This window comes from Dendrobates tinctorius, unplaced genomic scaffold, assembly GCF_039654945.1.
Source record: "Dendrobates tinctorius isolate UK_male_01 unplaced genomic scaffold, ASM3965494v1 ptg000035l, whole genome shotgun sequence".
NCBI lineage: Eukaryota > Metazoa > Chordata > Amphibia > Anura > Dendrobatidae > Dendrobates > Dendrobates tinctorius.
The window spans coordinates 24,285,668-24,308,988 of record NW_027361703.1 but is presented as its reverse complement, the minus strand read 5'-3'; the positions used below and the strand labels follow the sequence as shown (position 1 = coordinate 24,308,988).

General features: G+C 43.4%; 1 protein-coding gene across 2 annotated transcripts in view; it reads right to left on the bottom strand.

Annotated features, from left to right (window-relative positions):
* TES (testin LIM domain protein) overlaps positions 1-23,321 on the bottom strand; it is a 167,052-nt gene that overhangs the window by 91,661 nt on the left and 52,070 nt on the right. The window contains exons 5-7 of one of the 2 annotated variants that reach the window (XM_073573338.1): positions 21,791-22,006; positions 18,915-19,073; positions 13,912-14,141 (exon numbers count right to left, since the gene is read on the bottom strand). In XM_073573338.1, the coding sequence (XP_073429439.1) occupies positions 13,950-14,141; positions 18,915-19,073; positions 21,791-22,006 (567 nt within the window). In that variant the 3' untranslated portion in view covers positions 13,912-13,949. Of the gene's footprint in view, positions 1-13,740; positions 14,142-18,914; positions 19,074-21,790; positions 22,007-23,321 lie in introns of those variants that run through there. The other variant, XM_073573337.1, reaches the window with a different exon arrangement.

The following is a 23,321-nucleotide window of genomic DNA, read 5'->3' as shown; positions in this document are numbered from 1 at the left end:
TGCTGCTTTCCTGTTATTACTGGTGGCCCGCCCTTCGCCAGGATGTTATGGACTATGTAGCCTCGTGCACGACCTGTGTCCAGAACAAGGTTGCAAGGACTCTGCCCTCCGGACTTCTTCACCCCTTACCAGTTCCAGAAACTCCTTGGCAGCAAATTGCTATGAATTTTGTGACTGATCTCCCCCGCTCAGCTAGATGTACCACCATCTTAGTCATAGCAGATCGCTTCTCCAAGATGGCCCATTTCATTCCCTTACCCGGACTGCCGTCAGCCCCGAGATTGGCCGAGATCTTAATCCACCAGATCTTCAGGCTGCATGGTCTTCCTCAGCGGATCGTGTCGGATTGAGGGGTCCAGTTTACCTCTCAATTCTGGAGGGCTCTCTGTCGACTTATGGGTACATCTCTCGATTTTTCCTCTGCATATCATCCTCAGACCAACGGGCAAGTGGAGCGAATTAATCAAGTATTGACTACCTTCTTACGTCACTTTTCCAACGCCCATCAAGACAATTGGGTCTCTCTCCTACCCTGGGCTGAATTTTCGCATAATAACCATCCCAGCGAATCAACCGCCAAATCACCATTTTTTGTGGTATACTATCCATTAGTATATGATAGTCACTGTCACATTAGGCATCGTCTATGCTTTCCAGCCACTGGTCTGTCACTTGTCTCTGATAGATTGGGGAAAGTTCCCTTTTATACTCACTTTGACCTGACAAAAGATGTTTTTTCATGTATTTACAAGCTGAAGAATATAAATTGTAAAATCAGATAGCACCCACATACACTAATGCAATTTATAGTAAAAACATAAAAAAAAAATATACAAAAGCTGCAATAAGCAATGCTGGACATCCTGTTCCTGAGCATCAACCTGTGAATTATCTAATGGCATTCTTATGATAAAAGCAATAACACAAGTTATTTTACAGTAAAGTACTATTAATACCCACAGTCAGATATGTGAACTTATCTACTCTGTTTAATTTTACAGCACCATTAGTTTAGACAACACTACAGCTAGATGGCAGATAATCAGGTTACAGAAAAATACATCATCTCCAGAAGACATTGAACTTAGTGTGAACCTGCCCCACTCCGCAGCATAGCATGCATTCCTTATAGGTTTACCAAGGACGTATATACGCTCAGTTGAATGCCTTACACTGTCTTTGACTGCTCAACATATTTTAAAAACTGTACACTATAATCATGGCGGTTATCAGGGCCATATGAAGGGCCAAGGCAAATTGGGGCCCAAACTGCCCTGCGGGCTGTGCAGTTTCATATATTAAAAGGCAATATTTAACGTGAACCTGTCAGGATTGTGCTCAGCAACCTACAGACAGTGTCAGGTTGGAACCATTATACTGATAAAAAATGATACCATGGTTGATGAAATCCATCTTGTGGTTGTTTTATCTGTATTTAACTGAAAACTACAAATAAGGATTACACAACAACCACAAGACAGATTTCATCAACCCAGGTATCATTTTAATCAGTATAATGGCGCCGACCTGACACCTTGTGTAGGTTACTGAGCACAATCCTGCTGACAGATTCCCTTTAATTGTGTGAATACACAACTACAAATTTTATCCTCCCATATGGACCTACTAAATATAATGTATGTCCCCTCAGAAGAGTGCATAAAAGTATAGCATTTGCTTTCATTCCATACTCAGCAGCCTTAAAGGGAATCTGTCACCAGGCTTTTGCCACTTAATCTGAGAGCAGCTTAATGTCCAGAGACCTGGATTCCAGTGATGTGTTACTTATGGGGCTGCTTCCAGCAGTTTTGATAATCTTCTGCTGATAAAATAACTTTATCACTAGAGGTCTAGTAAATTTGACCATGTAGTCCTCTATATTCCCGAGCTCTGTACCACCCTGCCGCCAACACAGATTGGCGCCTTTCTGCCTATGCGCAGAGTACACAGAAAGCTGCCACTCACTGGTGTGGAAGAGGTTATATAGAGAGCAGCATTCAGAGAAGTTGTACATCTGCAACAGATAAGTGATTTTATCAATACTACAGCCAAGCAGCCCAAGAAATGATACATCGCCAGAATAAGGATTTCTCTCGTTACATGAAAAAGCTCTCAACCTAATGATGTGTCAGTAATTGGTTAAAGGGAATCTGATGTACTGGTATGTCATATGCCAGCTCCCTGACTGATGTCAGCTTGCACACAGAGCCCACGTCTTTACAGGGACACGATGGCTGATTTAAATTAACCATCATGTGTCTGACAGCCACAGGTGGAGTAGAGTTTGCCCACGGCTTTTAACCTGTTAAATGGCTTAAGAGTCACTACCTTTGACACTATTGTGATAACCTGTTAAATGTCACTGTCAATCTTGCCAGCAGTGGATGTGTCGTTCCACCCGCCCATTGGGGTGCCGACATCACCAGGGGTCACAGTTATGTGAATGTAGCCTTAGGCCGGGGTCACACTGCGCTATAGGCAGTCCGTTGACGGACTGCGTTACACCGCGGTATAACGCAGTCCGTTAACGCCGCCATTGAGCCCCATTGTCGGGCGCATCACGACCATTGCCGTAAAGCGGCACGCGTTCGCGATGTGCCGTCGTTTGCTGACGGAGCCTCGGACGCGGCCTGCAGCATCTGAGGCTCCGTCACCGCTAGCGCAGATGAATCTGTGCTATCGGGTATAGCATAATGCGATCGCGTTATGCTATACCATTAGCAACCCATCAACGCTATGCGTTGAACGGGCTGCTGATTCGTGATGTGAACACAGACTTAGTTTATAGCTACATCCACTGCTTTGCATGCTCCAGTCTCCTTCACTGGTGATTAATTGCACTGTCTGGAGCAAGAAATCCGCAGAGAAAGGTCAGTCATGCTGTACATCACCATTAAGGGAGGCAGGGCATGCAAAACATGGGTGGAACGGTCCTCTTGGTCAGCAATTAGAACACAAAAAGGTGAGATTTTTTAGAACACGAAGATTGTGCTCAGTTTATCCTATTCAAAAGGGAATCTGTCACCCCACTTTTCGATTATCAGCTGCCGGCGTCGCCATCAGGGGCTTATCTACAGCATTCTGTAATGCTGTAGATAAGCCCCCGATGTAACCTGAAAGATAAGAAAAACGAGTTAGATTATACTCACCCAGGGTCGGTCCGGTTTTGGTACCTCCCATCTTCTAACGGTGACGTCCTCTTCTTTGCTGCCTGCCGCGGCTCCTGCACAGCACTGCTCTGCCCTGTTGAGGGCAGAGCAGAATACTGCAGTGCGCAGGCGCTGGACCTCTACCGGCGCAGCGACGGAAAGCAAAGAGGACATCACTATTAGAAGATGGGAGGTGCCGGACCGCAACACCCATCGGACCAAAACAGGACCCGGACCGCCCCTGGGTGAGTATATTACTCATTTTTCTTATCTTGCAGGTTACATCAGAGGCTTATCTACAGCATTACAGAATTCTGTAGATAAACCCCTGATGGCGGTGGCGGCAGCTGATACTCGAAAAATGGGGTGACAGATTCCCTTTAAAACTACACATGGTAAGGGTATTCCCACATAACATCTTCAACACGGTGGTGCACACACTGAGTTTTCCAAGACGAAGACGTTTCAGAAAACCACATATGCCATTTTTCCAGGAGCGTCTTTGTGGACAGCTTTTATGGCGGCTTAGGCACCTAGATTGTTTTTTTTTTTATTATTTTTTTTTTTTTTTTTTTTTTTTTTACACTTTATATATAAAATGGTGTCCGAGATCTCAAGAACGAGCAGGTCAGTTCTTGTAGTTGCTTTACAGCTTTGAAAGTCTCAAGTGGTTAAAAAGCGACAAAATATGGAACATATGCACATGATGTTTGGACGTTGCTGAGCATGATATTACCGTAAATCTCTGTAGAGACATCCACCTGAAAAAGACTTACCTTAAGGGTATGTTCAAATAGTTTTCCGAGATGGAAAAATCCAGCATGGTCTTCAAGAGAGATCGAACTGCAGAAAGTCTTTTGTAACCTTGGTCAGATCCGTACCTTGCCACAATTCTGTCTGAGCTCCTTGGCCAGTTCCTTTGACCTCATGACTCTCATTTGGTCTGACATGCACTGTCAGCTGTGAGGTCTTATATAGACAGGTGTGTGCCTTTACAAATCAAGTCCTATCAGTTTAATTAAACACAGCTGGACTCCAATAAAGGAGTAGAACCATCTCAAGGAGGATCACAAGTAAATGGACAGCATGTGACTTAAATATGAGTGTCTGAGCAAAGGGTCTGAATACTTATGACCATGTGATATTTCAGTTTTTCTTTTTTTTTTTTTAATAAATTTGCAAAAAATTTCTACATTTGTTTTTTTCAGTCAAGATGGGGTGCAGAGTGTACATTAATGAGAGGAAAACCACCATGGTTACTTACCGGTAGCCGGTTTTTCCGGAACCCATGACAGCACCACATGAGAGAGGGATCCGCCCCGCCAGGACAGGAACCTACTGAAATATAAGGGGCGGCACCTCTCCCCCGCTTCAGTTGGATTACAGAGCATTGAGAGGACTTCCCGGTTAGTTACATGTTTATCCAACACCACATCACACAAATACACCCGACTATTGTGCACACCCATACGGTGAAAAAAGGGGGGGGAATATACGGGTGCTGTCATGGGTTCCGGAAAAACCGGCTACCGGTAAGTAACCATGGTGGTTTTCCCTTCACCCATGACAGCACCACATGAGAGATTTTTGGAGACTTCGAAACACCTTAGGAAGGGACCACCGCTTGCAGCACCCTTCTACCAAAGGTCAAGTCAGCCGAGGAGGATAGATTTAATCTATAGTGCTTAAAAAAGGTAGAGGGTGAGGCCCAGGTAGCGGCCTTACAAATTTGCTCAATTGATACCTCTGCCTTTTCAGCCCAGGAGGTCGCCACGGCTCTGGTGGAATGAGCCTTGATGCCATCAGGAATCGGAACACCACTAGCTGAGTAGGCTACACTAATGGCCTCCCTAATCCATCTGGCAATAGTCCCTTTCGATACTCCATAACCCTTCCTGGCACCCTGGAAGGCTACAAATAGGGACTGGGACCTCCTCCACTGGCTGGTTACTGATATATACTCTAAGAGGGCTCTTTTCACATCTAGATTATGGAATTTCTCCTCTCCTGGGTTTTTCAGATTTTCACAGGAGGGGAGGACGATTTCCTGGCTACGGTGAAAATCCGACACCACTTTCGGTAAATAAGCAGGGTCTGTTTTTAGGACAATTCTGTCCTGGTATACCTGGGTATACGGTGGACTAACTGATAGGGCCTGCAGGTCACTTACCCTACGTGCCGATGTAAGGGCCACTAGAATAATGGTTTTTAGGGTAAGATATTTCACTGATAGTTGTTGTACTGGTTCAAATGGTTCCTTTGTGAGAGCTTCTAACACAAGGTTTAAATCCCAGGGAGCCATTTTTTGCGATGGGACTGGTCTAGACCTGTGGCAGGATTTAATAAACCTAGCTATCCATCTGTTTGCCGCTATGTTACAATTATATAGAGCGCCTAGCGCTGAAACTTGTACTTTGAGTGTATTTACCGCTAGGCCTAGCTGTAGACCTGCCTGTAAGAACTCTACGATAGTCTTGATCGGGGGTTCTTGGTCTAATGGTTTCCCCAGAAACTGCAGAAACTTATTCCATATTCTACCGTATATATTAGTTGTTACTGGCTTCCTACTTCTCATCAGTGTAGCCACCAACCCAGGGGAGAATCCTCTATTACTTAAAAGTGACCTTTCAAATTCCACACCGTCAGATGGAACCCCTTGACTTGCGTGTGGAATACCGGACCCTGAGCTAGCAGGTCTGGAATCTCTGGCAGTACCCACGGATCTGAGAGGGACATTATCTGTAGTAGTGAGAACCATGGCCTTTTTGGCCAGAACGGGGCTATTAAGATCACTCTGGCCTGATCTTCCCTTATCTTTTTCACTACTACTAGGATTAGAGCTACCGGAGGAAAGGCATAACTTAGCTTGAAATCCCACGGAATTTGCAAAGCGTCCACTGCCCATGGCTCTTCCTTTGGGTTCAGTGAACAGAATCTTTTTACCTGCCTGTTGCTTCTGTTGGCAAAGAGGTCTATTATTGGCTCTCCCCAAAGATGTACTATCTTTTGGAACACTACCCGATTCAGGGTCCATTCCCCCTGTTTTAGTGTGTTGCGGCTTAGGAAATCGGCTTGTGTGTTTTCTACCCCTCTGATGTGTAGGGCTGATAGGGAGTGTAGGTGTCTCTCTGCCCTGTGAAAGATCTCGTTGGTTTCGAGCATTAGGGAGCGTGACCTTGTCCCTCCCTGGTGGTTGATGTAGGCTACTGTTGTGCTGTTGTCCGACATAATCCGGACATTGCGGCCTTCTAGAGTGGGCATGAATATCCTTAGGGCTGTTTACTGCCCGTAGCTCTCTTAGGTTGGAGGATGCGTTTTGCTCTAGGTGTCCCCAGGGTCCCTGGGCTACCTGTCCCCTTAGGTGCGCTCCCCACCCCGAGGAGCTTGCGCCTGTCATTATCACGTCGGACACTGGCTTCTGCCACGATGTCCCTGTTAGCTCTGTCTAGCCACCATCTGAGAGAGCCTTTGGTTTTTACGGAAAGTTCCAGCCTTCCTTCTAAACAGCCTTTTAGCGACTTCTGTGCTGATAGGACCTCTGCTTGTAGTTGACGGGTATGAAATTGTGCCCATCTGACCGCTGGGATACAGGCTGTCAGAGTGCCTAACAAGGACATTGCCCCTCTCAGGGTCGTGTGAGGTTGATCTATTGTTGCCAAGATCATATCCCTTACCTTTTCCACCTTGGCGTCTGGTAAGAGACAAATTTGTTGATTTGAGTCCAAGATGAAACCTAAGAACATTTGCCTTTGTAAGGGTTGTAGCCTTGACTTCTTGACATTCACCATCCAGCCGAGATTCCGTAGGGTATCTATCACCCTTTCTACTTGCTCTGTGCAGTGACGTTCTGAGTTGCCCACAATTAGAAAATCGTCTAGGTAGGGTATTATAATTGTGTTGTGGATGCGGAGGAATGCTGTCATCTCTGCAACTACTTTTGTAAACACCCTCGGTGCTATGGATATGCCGAATGGAAGGGCTCTGAACTGAAAATGTTTGAGGTTGCCCCGAATGTAGAGTGCTACCCTTAAGTATTTTTGGTATTCTGAATGGATCGGGATGTGGTAGTAAGCATCCTTTAGATCGACTACCGCCATGAAACAGTTGTGGTGTAACAGCCTTATAGCTGAAGTCACTGACTCCATTTTGAAGGTTTGGTTCTGTATCCAACGGTTGAGGCCTCTCAGGTTTATAATCGTCCTGAACGAATGATCCGGTTTTTTTATTATCATAGAATCGTAGAGTTGGAAGGGACCTCCTGGGCCATCTGGTCCAACCCCCTGCTCAAAGCAGGATTCGCTAAATCATCCCAGTTAGATGTCTGTCCAGCCTCTGTTTGAAGACTTCCATTGAAGGAGAACTCACCACTTCTCGTGGCAGCCTGTTCCACTCATTGATCACTCTGTCAAAAAGTTTTTTCTAATATCTAATCTGTGTCTCCTCCCATTCAGCTTCATCCCATTGCTTCTAGTCTTTCCTTGTGCAAATGAGAATAAAGTTGATCCTTCTACAATGTGACAGCCCTTTAGATATTTGTAGACAGCTATTAAGTCTCCTCTCAGTCTTCTCTTTTGCAAACTAAACATTCCCAAATCCTGCAACCTTTCCTCATAAAGAGGGGCGAGTAGAAACCCCTTCTTTCCTGTCCTCTTGGGACCTCGATCAGGACATGTTTGTCCAGCAGGCTTAGGATCTCTGCCTCTAAGGCCAACTGTTCTTCTCCCCCCTACGGGGATGCCGGCGTCATTGAGGGGACTTTTTTGCGGATGAAGCGGCTCCCCCGAACATGAATCCAGACTCTTTCTTCCTCTTGTCTTCCCATCTTTTCCGATCTCCCGGAGGCCGGCCTCTATTGAATTTCCCCCTCCGAAAGGGCGGTCTTCTTTGATCTCCCTGAAACCTGGGGAAGCCCTTCTCCTCATCACCCGCTTTTTCTAGGATTTCGTCCAGATTTTTTCCAAAGAGAAATTGTCCATCACATGGAAGGGAGCATAATTAGGCTTTTGATTGTAGATCTCCCGGACACCCTTTAAGCCATAATGCACGCCTTGCAGCATTTGATAGTCCCGCTGCTCTCGCCGTCAACCTCATGGAATCGGCCGAGGTGTCGGCTAAAAAGGCGGCTGCTCCGTGTAGCAGATACATGTCTCCTAAAATTTTCTCCCTAGACATCTTGGAAGCAATTTTTTCTTCTAGCTGCTGTAGCCAGATCATTAAAGACCGGGCTGTACAGGTACCGGCTATCGCAGGTTTTAGTCCCCCCGCTGTTGCTTCCCAAGCATGCCTTAGGTAGGAGTCTGCTTTCTTATCTAGTGGATCTCTTAGTACTCCTGAGTCTTCTAGGGGCAGGGCCGACCTTTTGGATGACCTGGATACCGCCGCATCGATTTTTGGGACCTTGTCCCATATTTCCGTATCCTTAGGGTCAAAGGGATATCTCCTTTTTGAGGAGGAAGGAAGGCTACCTGATTTTTCAGGCTTCTTCCACTCCCTTTCGATGAGCGCCTGGACTTTTTCATTAACTGGAAAGGTGCGTTTCTTCCTTTCCTGTAACCCACCAAACATTACATCTTCTAGGGATTTGGTCGCTTTTTCCTCCCGAAGGCCCATAGTTGACCTAATGGCTTTAAGGAGACTATCAGTATCCTCAACCGGAAAACACGGTCTACCCCCTGTGTCACTATCCGAGGAGGAAGAGGACATGCGCTCAGCCTGATATTCGGACGAGGAGGAGTCTGATGAAGAACTTGGGGAGTTTCTTCTACTTTTTTTCTTTTTCTTTAATAATAATTTAAGTGAACCTTCCACCTCTGATTTTATGACAGATCTGAGGTGAGTTGCTAGGCTCGGCACTTCCTCCGCCACTGTTTGCTGTATACAGCTAGCGCAAAGGTTTTTTTGCCAATCTTTCGCTAGGGGGTTCTGGCATATCGCACACTCCCTATTATTTCTTTTGCTCCCTGCTTTTTTGCCTTTCACCTAAGGAAGCAAATAACACACAAAAAGGACCCTATTAATAATGGTCTAACATTCACGAAGATCCACTCACCACCCACAAAATCGGGTACCGGGCTGGAAGGCTGCGCTGGAGCATGTGGTCTGTGTTCTCTCGATCTCGAGGAATCATTTGATCTGTGGCTCGGACGGCTGCTGCTCTTACCGCTCGAACGGCTACCGTGCTTCCGTGCCGAGGTCTGCGACGGGGGTAGAGACAGTGGGGACGGTAAGCGTTCCTGCTGTGACCCCATTGTAACAGCCCGGCCGTTCTGCTCCTTGCCTCCTTTAAATAGGCTCCGGTGAGTGATCCTTTTGACCCTCCCCCCTGCGACCGCCGGCCACTCTTTTTTTTTTTTTTTTTCCTTCTTTTGTGGCCGGCGCCGCACTAGGCGCCATGTCCGTCGCGTCCGTGACGTCAGCCGGCGCATACCCAAGCTGCACCGCGCCGCTGACGTCAGGCGCCGGAAGTCGCGCCCGGCTTCCCCTGTCCCAGGGAGGAGCGTGCGGGCGCGCGCGCAGGGGGAGGGAGGCACGGAGGAGCGCCCCGAATGGAGGCCGCCTTACCGCACCCGCACGAACCCGGGGCCTGCTGGAGGAACCCCGGGGACTGCGCTTCCAGGCGCCGACGGCCAGCGCTGCAGGTAAGCTGACCTGCTCTTCCCGCGCCGGGACGGCCCTGGGTCCATGTCTTCATCCATGGCAGGCACCGCCCGCTGTCAGCCTGGGATCCCGCTCCAGGACAGGAACCCAACTGAAGCGGGGGAGAGGTGCCGCCCCTTATATTTCAGTAGGTTCCTGTCCTGGCGGGGCGGATCCCTCTCTCATGTGGTGCTGTCATGGGTGAAGGGAAAAAAAGAACTTTTTTGAATTTACCAAATGGATGCAATGAAAGTGAAAAATTTAATGGGGTCTGAATACTTTCTGTACCCACTGTATATATGTGTATATTATACACATATATACATACACATATACACACACCCCTTCAGCAATTGGAGAGGAGAGAAAGAGTCCTGAGGCCATCAGAAGGTGAGTATATACCTCTTATTTTAATTCTATTTTTTACATATTGATGGCACCCAGGATCCGGAGGAGTCTCCTCTCCTCCGGACCCTGGGTACCGGCTAGCGCTGGTCATTTCCAGTCTGCGTCGCCGCTGACGTGTGTGTGGCCGGAGATGACCCACGGCAACCGTCTGGAGATCAGCGGCTAGCACCGCTGATATCCTGACGGTTGTTGTGGCGTTCGTCCTTCGAATTCCGGACTGCACCTGTCGCTGATTGGTCACCGTGACCAATCAGCAACATGGGATTTCGGTTACAGATTATATATATATATATATAATATATATATATATATATATATATATATATATATATATATATATATATATATATATAATATATATATATATAGTAAATTGGCATGTGTTTAGGTCACCGATTACCTTTATCCTCAGTTCACCTCTTGTTTGGGATCATCAATTGTTATTACCTTTTTTTCTGGTCATTGAATGTCAAAAAAAGCTGTTGAGTCCAGGCATTTGGCCCTAAAAGTGTGAATAGGGTTGCAAAAATTTTCTTAATGCAATATCCATGGGTAAAATCAACACCAGCTATTGTAGCACATGAATATATACCTTATCCAGGTGAAAATAAAAGGGATACTATAAGGAAGAACTTTAAAGTACAGTAACTAACAGTGGAAGGAGGACTTTAAAAATGTCTGCTGTCTGCACAGTTGCCACAGGACTATGATAATTTGACAGTGATTTATTTTAAAGGGTGTTCGTTTTAATTTACATAGCGATGGCAGAAGAATGGCTTTGATTTGGAGAAGCACAATGGGTGAGGAACCTTTACACACGTTTCCTTGCTAGAATATCTTTGCATATAATGCATACCATTCAGAAGAATACAAAGAAATCTTTGAAGTGATCTCCCTCTGCAGGATCTTTGGAAAATCAAGACAGAAAAATGTATAATGACACAAACCTGGGTTATCAAAAGTATCTTTTTATTATTTGCTGATAGAAGTGTGTGAACGTCAACAGTTCCTAAGGCTATAGATAGGTTTGCATAGTTAAACCTGGTAAACAGCATGCACATAAAGGTTCTGTACGACTTACATAGCCATACAATGGGTTTAGACACCAGCAGGAAACATGCTGCTTCCTTCCAACTACAAAAGAGACCTGGAGGATTTATAGAACAGATTAACTCCTTGCTTGGCAAATGGCATCACTACATATATCATATACAGTTTCTTTTCTTAGTCTGCTATAGTAAAGGTTGAAATGCTGAAAGCGGCTTTCTTTTCATGAGTTATATGAAACCTGTAACATCGGTCTGATTGTAAGAAGTATTTACCGTAATATCCCATTTCCCACAAAGACAACCTCATTTTAAATAGGTGGTGTGGGTCCGGCTTCTGAAACCCCTGAAGTTTAGCTACTATCATTAGGACATTAGCAGCATATACAGGGATGACAAGCCAAACACTTAAAAGAAGTTTGCCACAAAATGACTGTCAAACCCCAGCACAGGTGCGCAGTGCACCTTCTCACCTACTTATCTCTGCTCTTCTTGGACTTTTTCTTTAAGTGACAGATCTGGCTTTACAGGAGACTGTGACGCAAATCAAGTTACGGTAGCTGAGAATGTGCACAGAATTGGTCAGACACCTCAAGGAACCAGCAAGCACCTGTGTGCTAGGTTTGAACACTCATTTGGTCCTACAAATTCCCTTTAAATGAATGGACAAGTAATGCAGTAACAGGCCAGCATTCCATTTTTTGCACCGCTTTGGGATATCCAAATGCTATATATGAGACCAGGGAGTTGGATATTGATTACATTCAGTCAACCTTTAATTATTTGCTTATAACGAGATGGGAGCTATTTTCATAAAACCAAAGAAGACATTTCTCATGTTAAGTCTATGCACACCAGGATGGATCCTTGGTCGTGAAAACTTGTACTGGACCCATTTGTACTGCTTATACTGACTTGTGTATGTAAAGTGGCACAAAGGTTACACCAGTATAGATGTCCTTAAAAGGGAACTTTACTGCAGGATTTACCCCTTTATCAGTCTCCTTATACGGTTTTAATGATCCCTTTATTACGCCTATACACAACATGTTAAAGCATGTTAGATTCTTCCTGCCTGTGGGTAGCAAACTAGTCAGAGACCAGACGATCAGTGGTATGGCAAGCTGGGATCTCACCCGCAGCAATGTGTGCAGGGATAGGAGAAGAGGGACTTCACCTCCTTAAATATACCAGTTATGCCACTGTGGGAATGATCCTAGTGCGCTGTAGCAATGACTGACAACGGTCTCTTACTAGTCCGCTGTCTGCATGTAGGGAGAACCTGGAGGAATTAACATCAGACACTTCCATTAACAATGGCATTATGAGGATGATCAATCACTCCTAATGCCCGGTATTGCACTTTCAACTATATTCCCACCCTAGATACCAATACCGTTGAAAGCATTGATGGAGGAACAATCGTTGGCTGACAATCTCTCCCCCATAATTCTTCCTCAGCGTCTGAAGTCACTGTGCCCGCTGCGCTGTGGTGTCATTACAACGCACCCCTTACTGGGATGTGTAGAGGATCCCAAGACACCATAAAGAAACCACAGCAGTGGAATGGGAAAAGGAGAGTAGCTATTTTTTAGCATAGGTCCAATTGCACTGTATGGAGCACTATGTGGGGGTCCTTTCTACTGTATGGAAGGCGGTGTGGGGAGTACGATTGGAGAATCATACAGTGCTTGGGTCACCACTGTCAGGGAAATTGAATGGGGTTACAGTAGGGTCATTATACCGTGTGCGTGGGGTACTGTGGATGAATTGTGGGTGCACTTTTATTTGCGTCATACTTTATTACCATCTGTATTATTTAAGGTTTTTTGCATTATTACATATTTTAATTAGGCCATATGCTTTTTACTGCTCTTACATAACATTGTTCCAATATTTTATTCTAAGATCTATTAATGAAAATGTACTTTGTTTGCAGGACAACCCCTTTAAGTTTGTTTCCATATGAAAAAAGTTCAGTGTTATATTAAGGAAAAACTTGCTCAATTGTTGACTTTTTTTTTTTTTTCAATAAATAATCAATGTTTGCCTGCAACTTTGTCCAAGCTTTACATTTTATCCCTCAGTGTATTTGAGTTTGACATCCCTGATTTGTAAACTATAATAATAGTTGTTAAAAATCTTTATGATCATTTCTTCAAGACATTTCTCTTCTGGTAACTGGGTGTAAGTCTGTAGGATATTCTTAGGGAGTAAAACATTGGTTAGTGTCCTGGAAAACCCATTTTACGCGGCATTACCATCCCTTTCCAGAACTAATACATATTCTGAAAGATCCAAAGTCTTCAGAGAATTAAATTACCAGACCTATGGATGGTCATATTGCTTGCCCAGAATGGAGGTTCAATGCCTTGACAGCAAATAAGACCTCCATGGCTACCATTTACTGGTGGTGTGTCACATTCACTATAAAGTGCAGCAAATCAAATGCCAGGGAATGGAATAGGATACGATACAAGGAAATAGTTCTCAGGCAGTGATAGTGATGTGGTTTTTATAATCTAGCAAAGCAACATTTTCAGTATTGATAAACTTGCATAAAGCATGAAAATAATTTTTCCCTTTAGCGCATTTTCATTTCTAAACACAATTAAGACCTCATGTAGATTTATTCCATTACTGCTTGGAGATTCATCTTCGAAAAGTTCTACCTGATTGTGAAATGTAAAATATTGCATTACTGTCTTCTCTAGGAAGTCATCTTCTTCTTGCACTCCACGGAGCAGAACACCATCCCCTCTACTGGCATGAACTTCTGGCCGATCAGACACTTGCTGCAACATGAGCACAAGAAGCAGTCGGATGAGGCATGCCAATGGAACCCACTGTAGCTCACACGCTGAACTTCTGGATCAATGGCATTGTGGCAACCTTGGCACGTCTAAAAGGAGGAAAAAATAACTGAAGTCAATTCTATAAAGCACTACAGCGCTTTGTCACAGCTTGTCTAAGGTTACACATAGCCACATCAAGGTGGACAGCCAAGCCATTCCTCATGAAGACATTTATCATGGTAACTGGGATTTGCACCATATTTATTATGTGGGAAGAGACGAGATCCAGCAGCAGAACTCATGATTTGTTAAAAGAAATCTTCTTTATTGTAGATCAATTAAACTGATGTGGACCAAGTGCATAGTTTCACCATGGCAAAAATTACAGCACTAATTAAAAAACTTAAATTTTATTATTATACAAGCTTAAAAAAAAAAAAAATTAAAATCATGTGGTAGATAGCAGCACTTGAACTCAATATACCATATTAGCGAACAGGTGGAGAAGAGGGTTCAATGGTCACGCTATGAATCACGGAAAGCTAAGCTCACACACACGTGGTCAAAATTGTTGGTACCCCTCGTTTAATGACAGAAAAACCCACAATGGTGACTGAAGTAACTTGAATCTGACAAAAGTAATAAATAAAAAAAAATCTATGAAAATGAACAAATGAAAGTCAGACATTGCTTTTCAACCATGCTTCCCAGAATTTTAAAAAAAATAAAACTCATGAAATAGGCCTGGACAGAAATGATGGTACCCTTAACTTAATATTTTGTTGCACAAACTTTGAAGCAATCACTGCAATCAAACGATTCCTGTAACTGTCAATGAGACTTCTGCACCTCTCAAAGGGTATTTTGTCCCACTCCTCAAGAGCAAACTGCTCCAGCTGTCTCGTGTTTGAAGGTTGCCTTTTCCAGACGGCATGTTTCAGCTCTTTCCAAAGATGCTCAATAGGATTTAGTTCAGGGCTCATAGAAGGCCACTTCAGAATTGTCCAATGTTTTCCTCTTAGCCATTCTGGGGTGTTTTTAGCTGTGTGTTTTGGGTCATTATCCTGTGCAAGACCCATGACCTGCAACTGAGACCAAGCTTTCTGACACTGGGCAGCACATTTCTCTCTAGAATCCCTTGATAGGCTTGAGATTTCATTGTACCTTGCACAGATTCTAGACACCCTGTGTCAGAAGCAGCAAAGCAGCCCCAGAACATAACAGAGCCTCCTCCATGTTTCACAGTAGGGACAGTGTTCTTTTCCTGATATGCTTCATTTTTCCGCCTGTGAACATAGAGCTGATGTGCCTTGCCAAAAAGTTACATTTTTGTCTCATCTGTCCATAGGACATTCTCCCAGAAGCTTTGTGGCTTGTCAACATGTAGTTTGGCAAATTCCAGTCTGGCTTTTTTATGATTTTTTTCAACAATGGTGTCCTCCTTGGTCGTCTCCCATGAAGTCCACTTTGGCTCATACAACGACGGATGGTGCTATCTGACACTAATATTCCTTGAGCTTGAAGTTCACCTTTAATTTGTTTAGAAGTTTTTCTGGGCTCTTTTGTTACCATTCGCATTATTCATCTCTTTGATTTGTCATCAGTTTTCCTCCTGCGGCCACGTCCAGGGAGGTTGGCTACAGTCCCATGAAGCTTAAATTTCTGAATATGTGCAACTGTATTCACAGGAACATCACATTGCTTGGAGATGGTCTCATAACTTTTACCTTTAACATGTTTGTCTATAACGTTCTTTCTAATCTCCTGAGACAACTCTTTTCTTCGCTTCCTCTGGTCCATGTTGAGTGTGATACACACCATGTCACCAACACAGCACAGTGAGTATGTGTAGCCCTCTATACAGGCCCACTCACTGATTCCAAGATTGTATTCACCTGTGATGCTAATTAGTGGACACACCTTTATTTAACATGTCCCTTTTGTCACATTATTTTCAGGGCTACCATCATTTCTGTCCAGGCCTATTTCATGAGTTTTCTTTTTATTTTTTTAAATTCTGTGGAAGCATGGCTGAAAAGCAATGTCTGACTTTCATTTGTTCATTTTCATAGATTTTTTATTTATTTTTACTTTTGTCAGATTCAAGTTATTTCTGTCACCATTGTGGGTTTTTCTGTCATTAAACGAGTGGTACCAATAATTTTGACCACGTGTGTATACCCATAAAATAGTTTGTTGCATGCTGTGAATCAAGTGAATCAAACAATTATGTGACGTACCAGTCAATAAGATGTATAACCATCAAGTGATTCATTTCATAAAAAATAAAGTGCAATGTGAAACTATTCAATAAATACATAAAGTATATAGTGTCATCCATGATTCAGTTGATGTTTTTTCTTATCCATTTTTTTTTTTTTTTTTCAGGTAGACTGGCTGAACTAATGATTTATCCATAAGCAATGGATCAGTTAAAGATGGATGAAACACAATTGGATTGGAAAACCAAAATAAAAAGTAAATCTTGACTTTTTCATCTGTGTGTCATGGTTCCTTATAGGCTTTTATAGCAGAGTCGGATTTGCAAAATTAATAAGGCATGCTTAGAGTTTCACGGACCAGAAAGAAGGATCAGTTTTTAAAACTGGTAAAGTATATGGATCAATAAGTCATGGGTGAGTATACACTAATGTGCGGGTGTAGCCTCTGAGACTCTTTCCATCTTGCTCGACAAGGAGGCATGGCCTTGTTGCAAAGGGTATGACTTACCTTAAATGGGAACATTCTGCTACTGTTTGATAAGAATTTTCAAATGTACAGTCGTGACAAAGTTTTGAGGCTTCTAGGGAGATAAATTCACAGCACACTCGTGTCGAATGTAAATCCTTTTAATTAAAAAAATGCAGGTAAACACAGGCTCAGATTAGGAATATAAAGCAAGTATGTTAACATTTCGACTCAGTCCCAGGTCTTGCTCACAAAGTCGCTCTTGGTGTGCTGAGCTTGTCCAAAGGTGCTGGAGGGGTAAAGTAGAGCAGTGCACACACCAGAGATGAGATCCAGTTTCAGCAAATAAAATTGAAAGTTTTTATTCAAATCCATTAAAATAGTAACAAAACTGCCATTTGCATACCCAGCCGGTAATACCGGAGGAAGAGTGCCAGGTGGGGACGTATTCGAAACTCGTTCAGGTCCCCACCTGGCACTCTTCCTCTGGTGTTACCGGTTGGGTATGCATATGGCAGTTTTGTTACTATTTTAATGGATTCAAATTAAAACTTATGATTTTACCTGCTGAAGTTAGATTTTATCACTTGGAACTGTGCAATACAGCGTTTGGCAGAGATGCCATCCTCTACTTCAATCCTTGAGTTCCACGGGGACCGACCAGGGATGAGCTGAATGAATCTGTACTTGCTTCATGTCACACACCAGAGATGCAGATATGCACAACAAGACACCATAATCAAGGAGAAACCCCTCTACTTTACCCCTCCGGGGACTAACAGCACCTTTGGAGAGGCTCAGCACACCAAGAGCGACTCTGAACAAGACCAGGAACTGCGTCAAAACGTTTGGTTGTATTCACAACTTGCCTTGTATGCCTAATCTGAGCCTATGCTTACCTGCATTTTTTAAATAAAAAGGATTACATTTGACACAAGTGTATGCTGGTGAGTTTACCTGACTAGATGTCCAAGGGGCTCACTACCCCCTTCCACCGGCACCTCGCCTCTACCACTGTGTGCACACCAATTCTCCTCCAAAGTTTTGAGTTGGTCACAAATTGCATTGTTCAATGTTTGGCACTTCAGTTTTTATAGTGGCACTCTGCACTAACTCTTAGATTGGTATAAAGAGTGATCAAATGCATTGCAAAAAACTTGCAGTCATTCCTTGCCATAAAAAATTAAAATGTAAGAAAACAAAATCCATTGAATTTCAGCTTTGCCACAAAATGTCATGCTGACATCATCAATGATCTTCTTGTTCGCTAAGGAGAAAGCGTTAACAATAACAAAGCAGCTAACGTCAATCTGTATGTTGACTGATTTGTAAGAGCAGACTGATTGGTTTAAAAAGGGGGCTGGTGCTTGTAATCATTGTCTTCTTCTGTTAACCATGGTTAATCAACCACATACATCAAATCACTGCTTTGCAGGCAAGGACATTGCCGACTGCAAGATTGCCCCAAAATCAACCATTTGTCAGATCATCAAGAACTTCAAAGAGAAATTCAGCTGCGGTGAAGAAGGCGTCGGGTGGATCCAAGAAAGTACAGCAAGTGCCTGGACCATCTCTTAAGAAGGATCTAGCTATGGGATTGGTTCAGCACCAGCGCAGAGCTTGCTGCACACAAGATTACATGGTAGCAGGCAGTCAAAGCAGACAACATAAAAGGGATAAGAGTGTGCACGGACACTGGGTGCTCCTGCGGTGCCAGTGCCGACTTGCAGGGTCAGAAATTCAATACAGGCAGCACTTGCTCTGGAAAACTGAGCTAAGGGAAGGTGTGCAGCCTGCTGATGGAGGGGGCTGAATGGTGCACTGATGAGCGCTGATTTGCATATGAAGTAAAACTTTTTTTTCTGATAAACTAAAGTGAGTGTTACAAGGACCAAGTACCCTATAGGACCGTATAAGTGATTTAAATAGAGTTTTTTCAGTGACTGCCTCCATATACACATTGTGTGCCAAATACAGAGAACTACATTTCATGGTTATGAAGGCATGATTACATAGGCACACAAAGATGGAATCATTTTCCCTAGTACAAATAAAAACAAATTCAAGCTATTTCTACGATTGCAACGTGCTGCCACTTTCAGTCAGGACGAAATATAGCAGCCTTTGGAAGTCTACAGAAGACCGGTTCAACTTTTTTTTCAGGATTAATAAAAGGAGTCACGCTATCTTACCACGGCATGATTCTTCACATAGCAAGGCTTGCACACTGGCTTGTCATTCACCATCACATAAATTTCCCCAGCCAGGACACAATCACAATCAAAACAGCAGAAGTGCTTCAGGTGCCAGTTTAGACCTTCTGCTTGAGTATATTCATTGCTGAAAATCAACTAATAAAGAAAAAAAAAATTATAAATTTTGTTAATGGTGCTTTATCCTCGTAGTTCTGTAATGTTACGGATTTCAAATCTAACCACTAGAGGTCACTGCAGCCTTACTTTTTAACAGAGGATTTTTGCCACCTAGTGTACATTTAGTAGAAATGCAACAAAGTTCTAGAGCGTGAAAAGCCTGTAATATGGTACTAGATAAATGCCATTGTGTCTTCAACCAGGATGTTCACTTCTATTAACAAGTAAAACTGCAAAATCTATATATTAAGGCTGCAAATTATTGCTGTGCTACTGAAATATAAATCACCACTGATAACAAGTAGTAATAAACTAGGGAATGAAGACTTGAAGTTTACAGCTAGGAGTAGAATATATAGTACAATGCAATTTCTATATTATACAGCAACATTCCTCGGTTCTTCACAGGAAAATCTAATTGCTTCTTGCTAACAGGGAGAGTGATCTGTATACATCTCCCATTCATAGTCGACAGATGTTACATACAGATGAATAAGCATTGTTCTGCTTAGTTTTGGAAATGTGCAGTAAAGATTAAGCATGTGCACTAACCAAATCAGGTATAATAGTCAGACAATGCATGTCAGGCATTTTGCTGCTGTGTACCACACGCTTTGATTATGGGTTGTTGTTTTTCCCCCACTTTTGACTGCTTACACCTATGGAAGGCAAAGACTCTGCTCTTCACCAGGTGTGAAGCCGATAGCCACCAATAGAATACCGAAATCTAGAAATGATGTGTGCCAACACCTCCATATTATTAAAAAATAACATAGCTCATGATTTAAATTAATTCCATCCATGTAGAAAACAATGAAGAAATAAAGACACTGCTCATATAGTTAGAATGACCACTAAGGCTTTGTGCACACGCTGCGTTTAAGCAATTTTGCTGCTTTTTTCCCGCAGCAGAAACGCTTAAAACGCATCCCATGCAATCTTATGGGATTCCGCAGTTGCTGTGCCCATGCTGTTGCATAGTGGTAAAATCCGCAGCGTGTCCATTCATTTTGTGGAATCGTGGCGATTCTGCCGCCATAGGGTTGCAATGAAACGCTCACTTTACGCATGTGGCTATGCCCACCATGTGGATGGTACCCAGGGTCCATGCCCTGGGTACCATATTCCTGTAAAAAATATGATTAAAATAAAAAATAGTGATATACTCACCCTCTGTCAGCCCCCGGAGTCCTCCCGCATCTCAGCCACGCTGCCGACAAGTTACGTTCCCAGGGACGCATTGTGCGAAATGACCCCAGATGACGTCACGGTTGCATGACGCTACGTCATCTGAGGCGATTCTCGCAATGCATCCTTGGGAATGGAGCTTGCCGACAGCGTCGCTGAGGGCCGGGGGCTGACGGAAGGGGAGTATATCCCCAATTTTTACTTTTTTTTTTTTTAAATTATTTTTTACATTCTATCTTTTACTATTGATGATGCATAGGCAGCATCAGTAGTAAAAAGTTGGTCACACATGTCAAGCGCTATGCTTGACAAGTGTGACCAACCTGTCACTTTTCCAAGAGATGCTTCAAATCGCTTGGAAAGCGCTAGTTCTGCAAGCTAAAAACGCTTGCAAAAGGCTTGTGTTTTGCAGCAAAATGTATGCAAATTCTGCATGTGTTTTACCCGCGGCAGGGAGTTGCGGAAATGCTGCAGAATGCAACATGGGCACTTAGCCTAAGGTTCTGCCATAAATAATCACCTGCCTAGATGGGAAGCTACAGACAACTGAGCAATGCCCCGGTCTAACACACTGCTACCTTTACTGAATAGCTCCATAACTGCAACCATTCACTTTATGCATGACACTAATTCTGAAGTCTGCTACTACTGCCCTTTAAATATATCAAATACCATTGTAAAAAAGGAACACTTATAAGAAAATGGGTATAACCAAGTCCTCCAAGGAAAATTGCAACCAGAAAAGCCCTCCAGGTGATTGGTGCATGGGATATGTAGTATTCTATGGTGGCCATTCAGATGAATATTCACTCATGTGACAGTTCCAGGCCAGCAGAATGGAAGCCGCTATAGTTCTGCAGCCACAGCACTATAGAGTGGCTTTGTATTCTGGCTCAGAGGGAAAAAAACAAGAACTAAAAAGGTCAATAACTGTGGTGACTTTAGCAAGCACCTGTCTTACAAGCTCTAAAGTGATGGAAGCAATAATAAAATATAAACATTCTGTAAAATAGCATTGTTACTAAAATTGCTGCTTAAAGGGGTTGTGCCAAGTTTGGAAGATATCCTTCAACCACAGAATAGGGGCCAACATCCCATTTGAAGGGAGTCCAACCGCTGAAACCCCCACCAGTCCAGAGAATGGAGCTCTGAAGAGCCCCATGTGAAAAGAGTGGAGGTTGAGCAAGCGCACTGCCTCTCCATTCATTCTCAGTGGGCCGCCAGAGATGGCCAAGCACTGCTCTTGGCTGGTCTTCGACACTCCTACTAATGAATGCTCGACCGATCACTGCTCGATTCACATGTGGCTTTTCAGAGGCCCGGTCTTCGGACTGGTGAAGGTTTCAGCGCTCGGACACTCAGCGATTGGGAAGTTATTCCCCATCCTATGGATAGAGACGAATGTCTAAACTTGGCTCAACCCCATAAAGGTATTCACCTACAAACATGTCGTATAGTACGTGACGGATCAATTTTAAAGGATACTGAAGAAGTGAACATGAGATTACCTCGTCACACCCTGCGCACCGCGGCTTCTCACTGTCACAGTAATGTCTGCCACAATAGAGTTTTCCCTTTTTCCAGAAGTAGATCATGTCTACTAGAAGCTCACTGCAGGTGAAACAGACAAAGCACGAAGGATGCCACAGCTTGTCGTAGCCGGCCCGCTCGGCATACACCGCAGGGTCACCCTCCTTCATGTTCTCCTTGCACCGGAAGCAGTACTGTGGACACAAGTGAAGACAGTTTATAATAGCATAGATCTTACAACAAGACACAGGTGGATGGCATTTAATATAGAGCGATGGGAAGGAAGCAAAACCAAAGGACTGTCAGCGCTACAGATTACAGAACATGCCTGACAACGTGCCAACAGAAACATATGTTGTCCAGAAACCTACATGCATCCCAGCTCCATAATGCCATGTAGACAGTGACATGGACCATCAATTAGCAATGCAGGGAGGCTTTCTAATCCTGCGGTGACAGGGAGAAATTGGGCTGAGAGCAGGAATTGAGCCACAGCTATTTCCACAGAGATCCTTAATGTCCCAACACTCCCTCTCTACGCAACAATAAAATGCTAATTAACAATCCAATTGTGAGTCGGGTCACAGTGCATTCTTCGCCCTCTCAATCTTTTAACCCTTGACAAACGACCCATTGTCCACAGAAAGGAACGCCTCTGATGGAAAGATTGCCTCAGCCAAGCCTGTTGCTTTTCCCATAACTGGAGATGTGCTTCTGATGGAGTTTAGTGAGTAATGAACATGTTTTATGACATATGAATCACGTCCAAGCATGGAGCCGTCAAGAGTAAATACAAGCAGAGTGGGCTGCTCTGCACAGATAACATATCTTTTCCACTTCACGTTTGCTGCCTCTTAGATCAAGTCTGTAGAAACTTAAAAAAAAAAAAAAATGCAAGGTTTATGCAAAGAATTCCTGACCATGCACCATAAATTAGGAGAAAAGGATTTGGAGTCAGTGCTGTAAGCAAAAGCTTCAGAATAGTAGACTTTCTGGCACAGACAAGAAAATACAGAATTGAGAAGTCATTTATATTACTGTAAAAAACTTGTTCCCAATCACTGGCAGCCAACAAACAAGCTGAACACCTTATCAGATCTCATCAGTCCATCAGAGTGCATCACTTCTGCTGGCTGTAAAATGATCAAATGATAACGATCACTCTGACTGAATACAGGTCACAATAACCTTTGAAAGTAACGTTGATCAACTTGTTATATTGTTCATTGATGCCGATTGTGGTCAGAAATCAGCAAATGAAAAACGAGCTTCACGGGGTTGTCCACTCCTTTTATATTGAAGACATACAGGTGGATTCTTACAACATTAGAATATCATCAAAAAGTTAAGTTATTTCAGTTCTTCAATACAAAAAGTGAAACTCATATTATATAGAGTCATTACAGAGTGATCTATTTCAAGTGTTTATTTCTGTTAATGTTGATGATTATGGCTTACAGCCAATGAAAACCCAAAAGAAATCTCAGTAAATTAGAATACTTTATAACA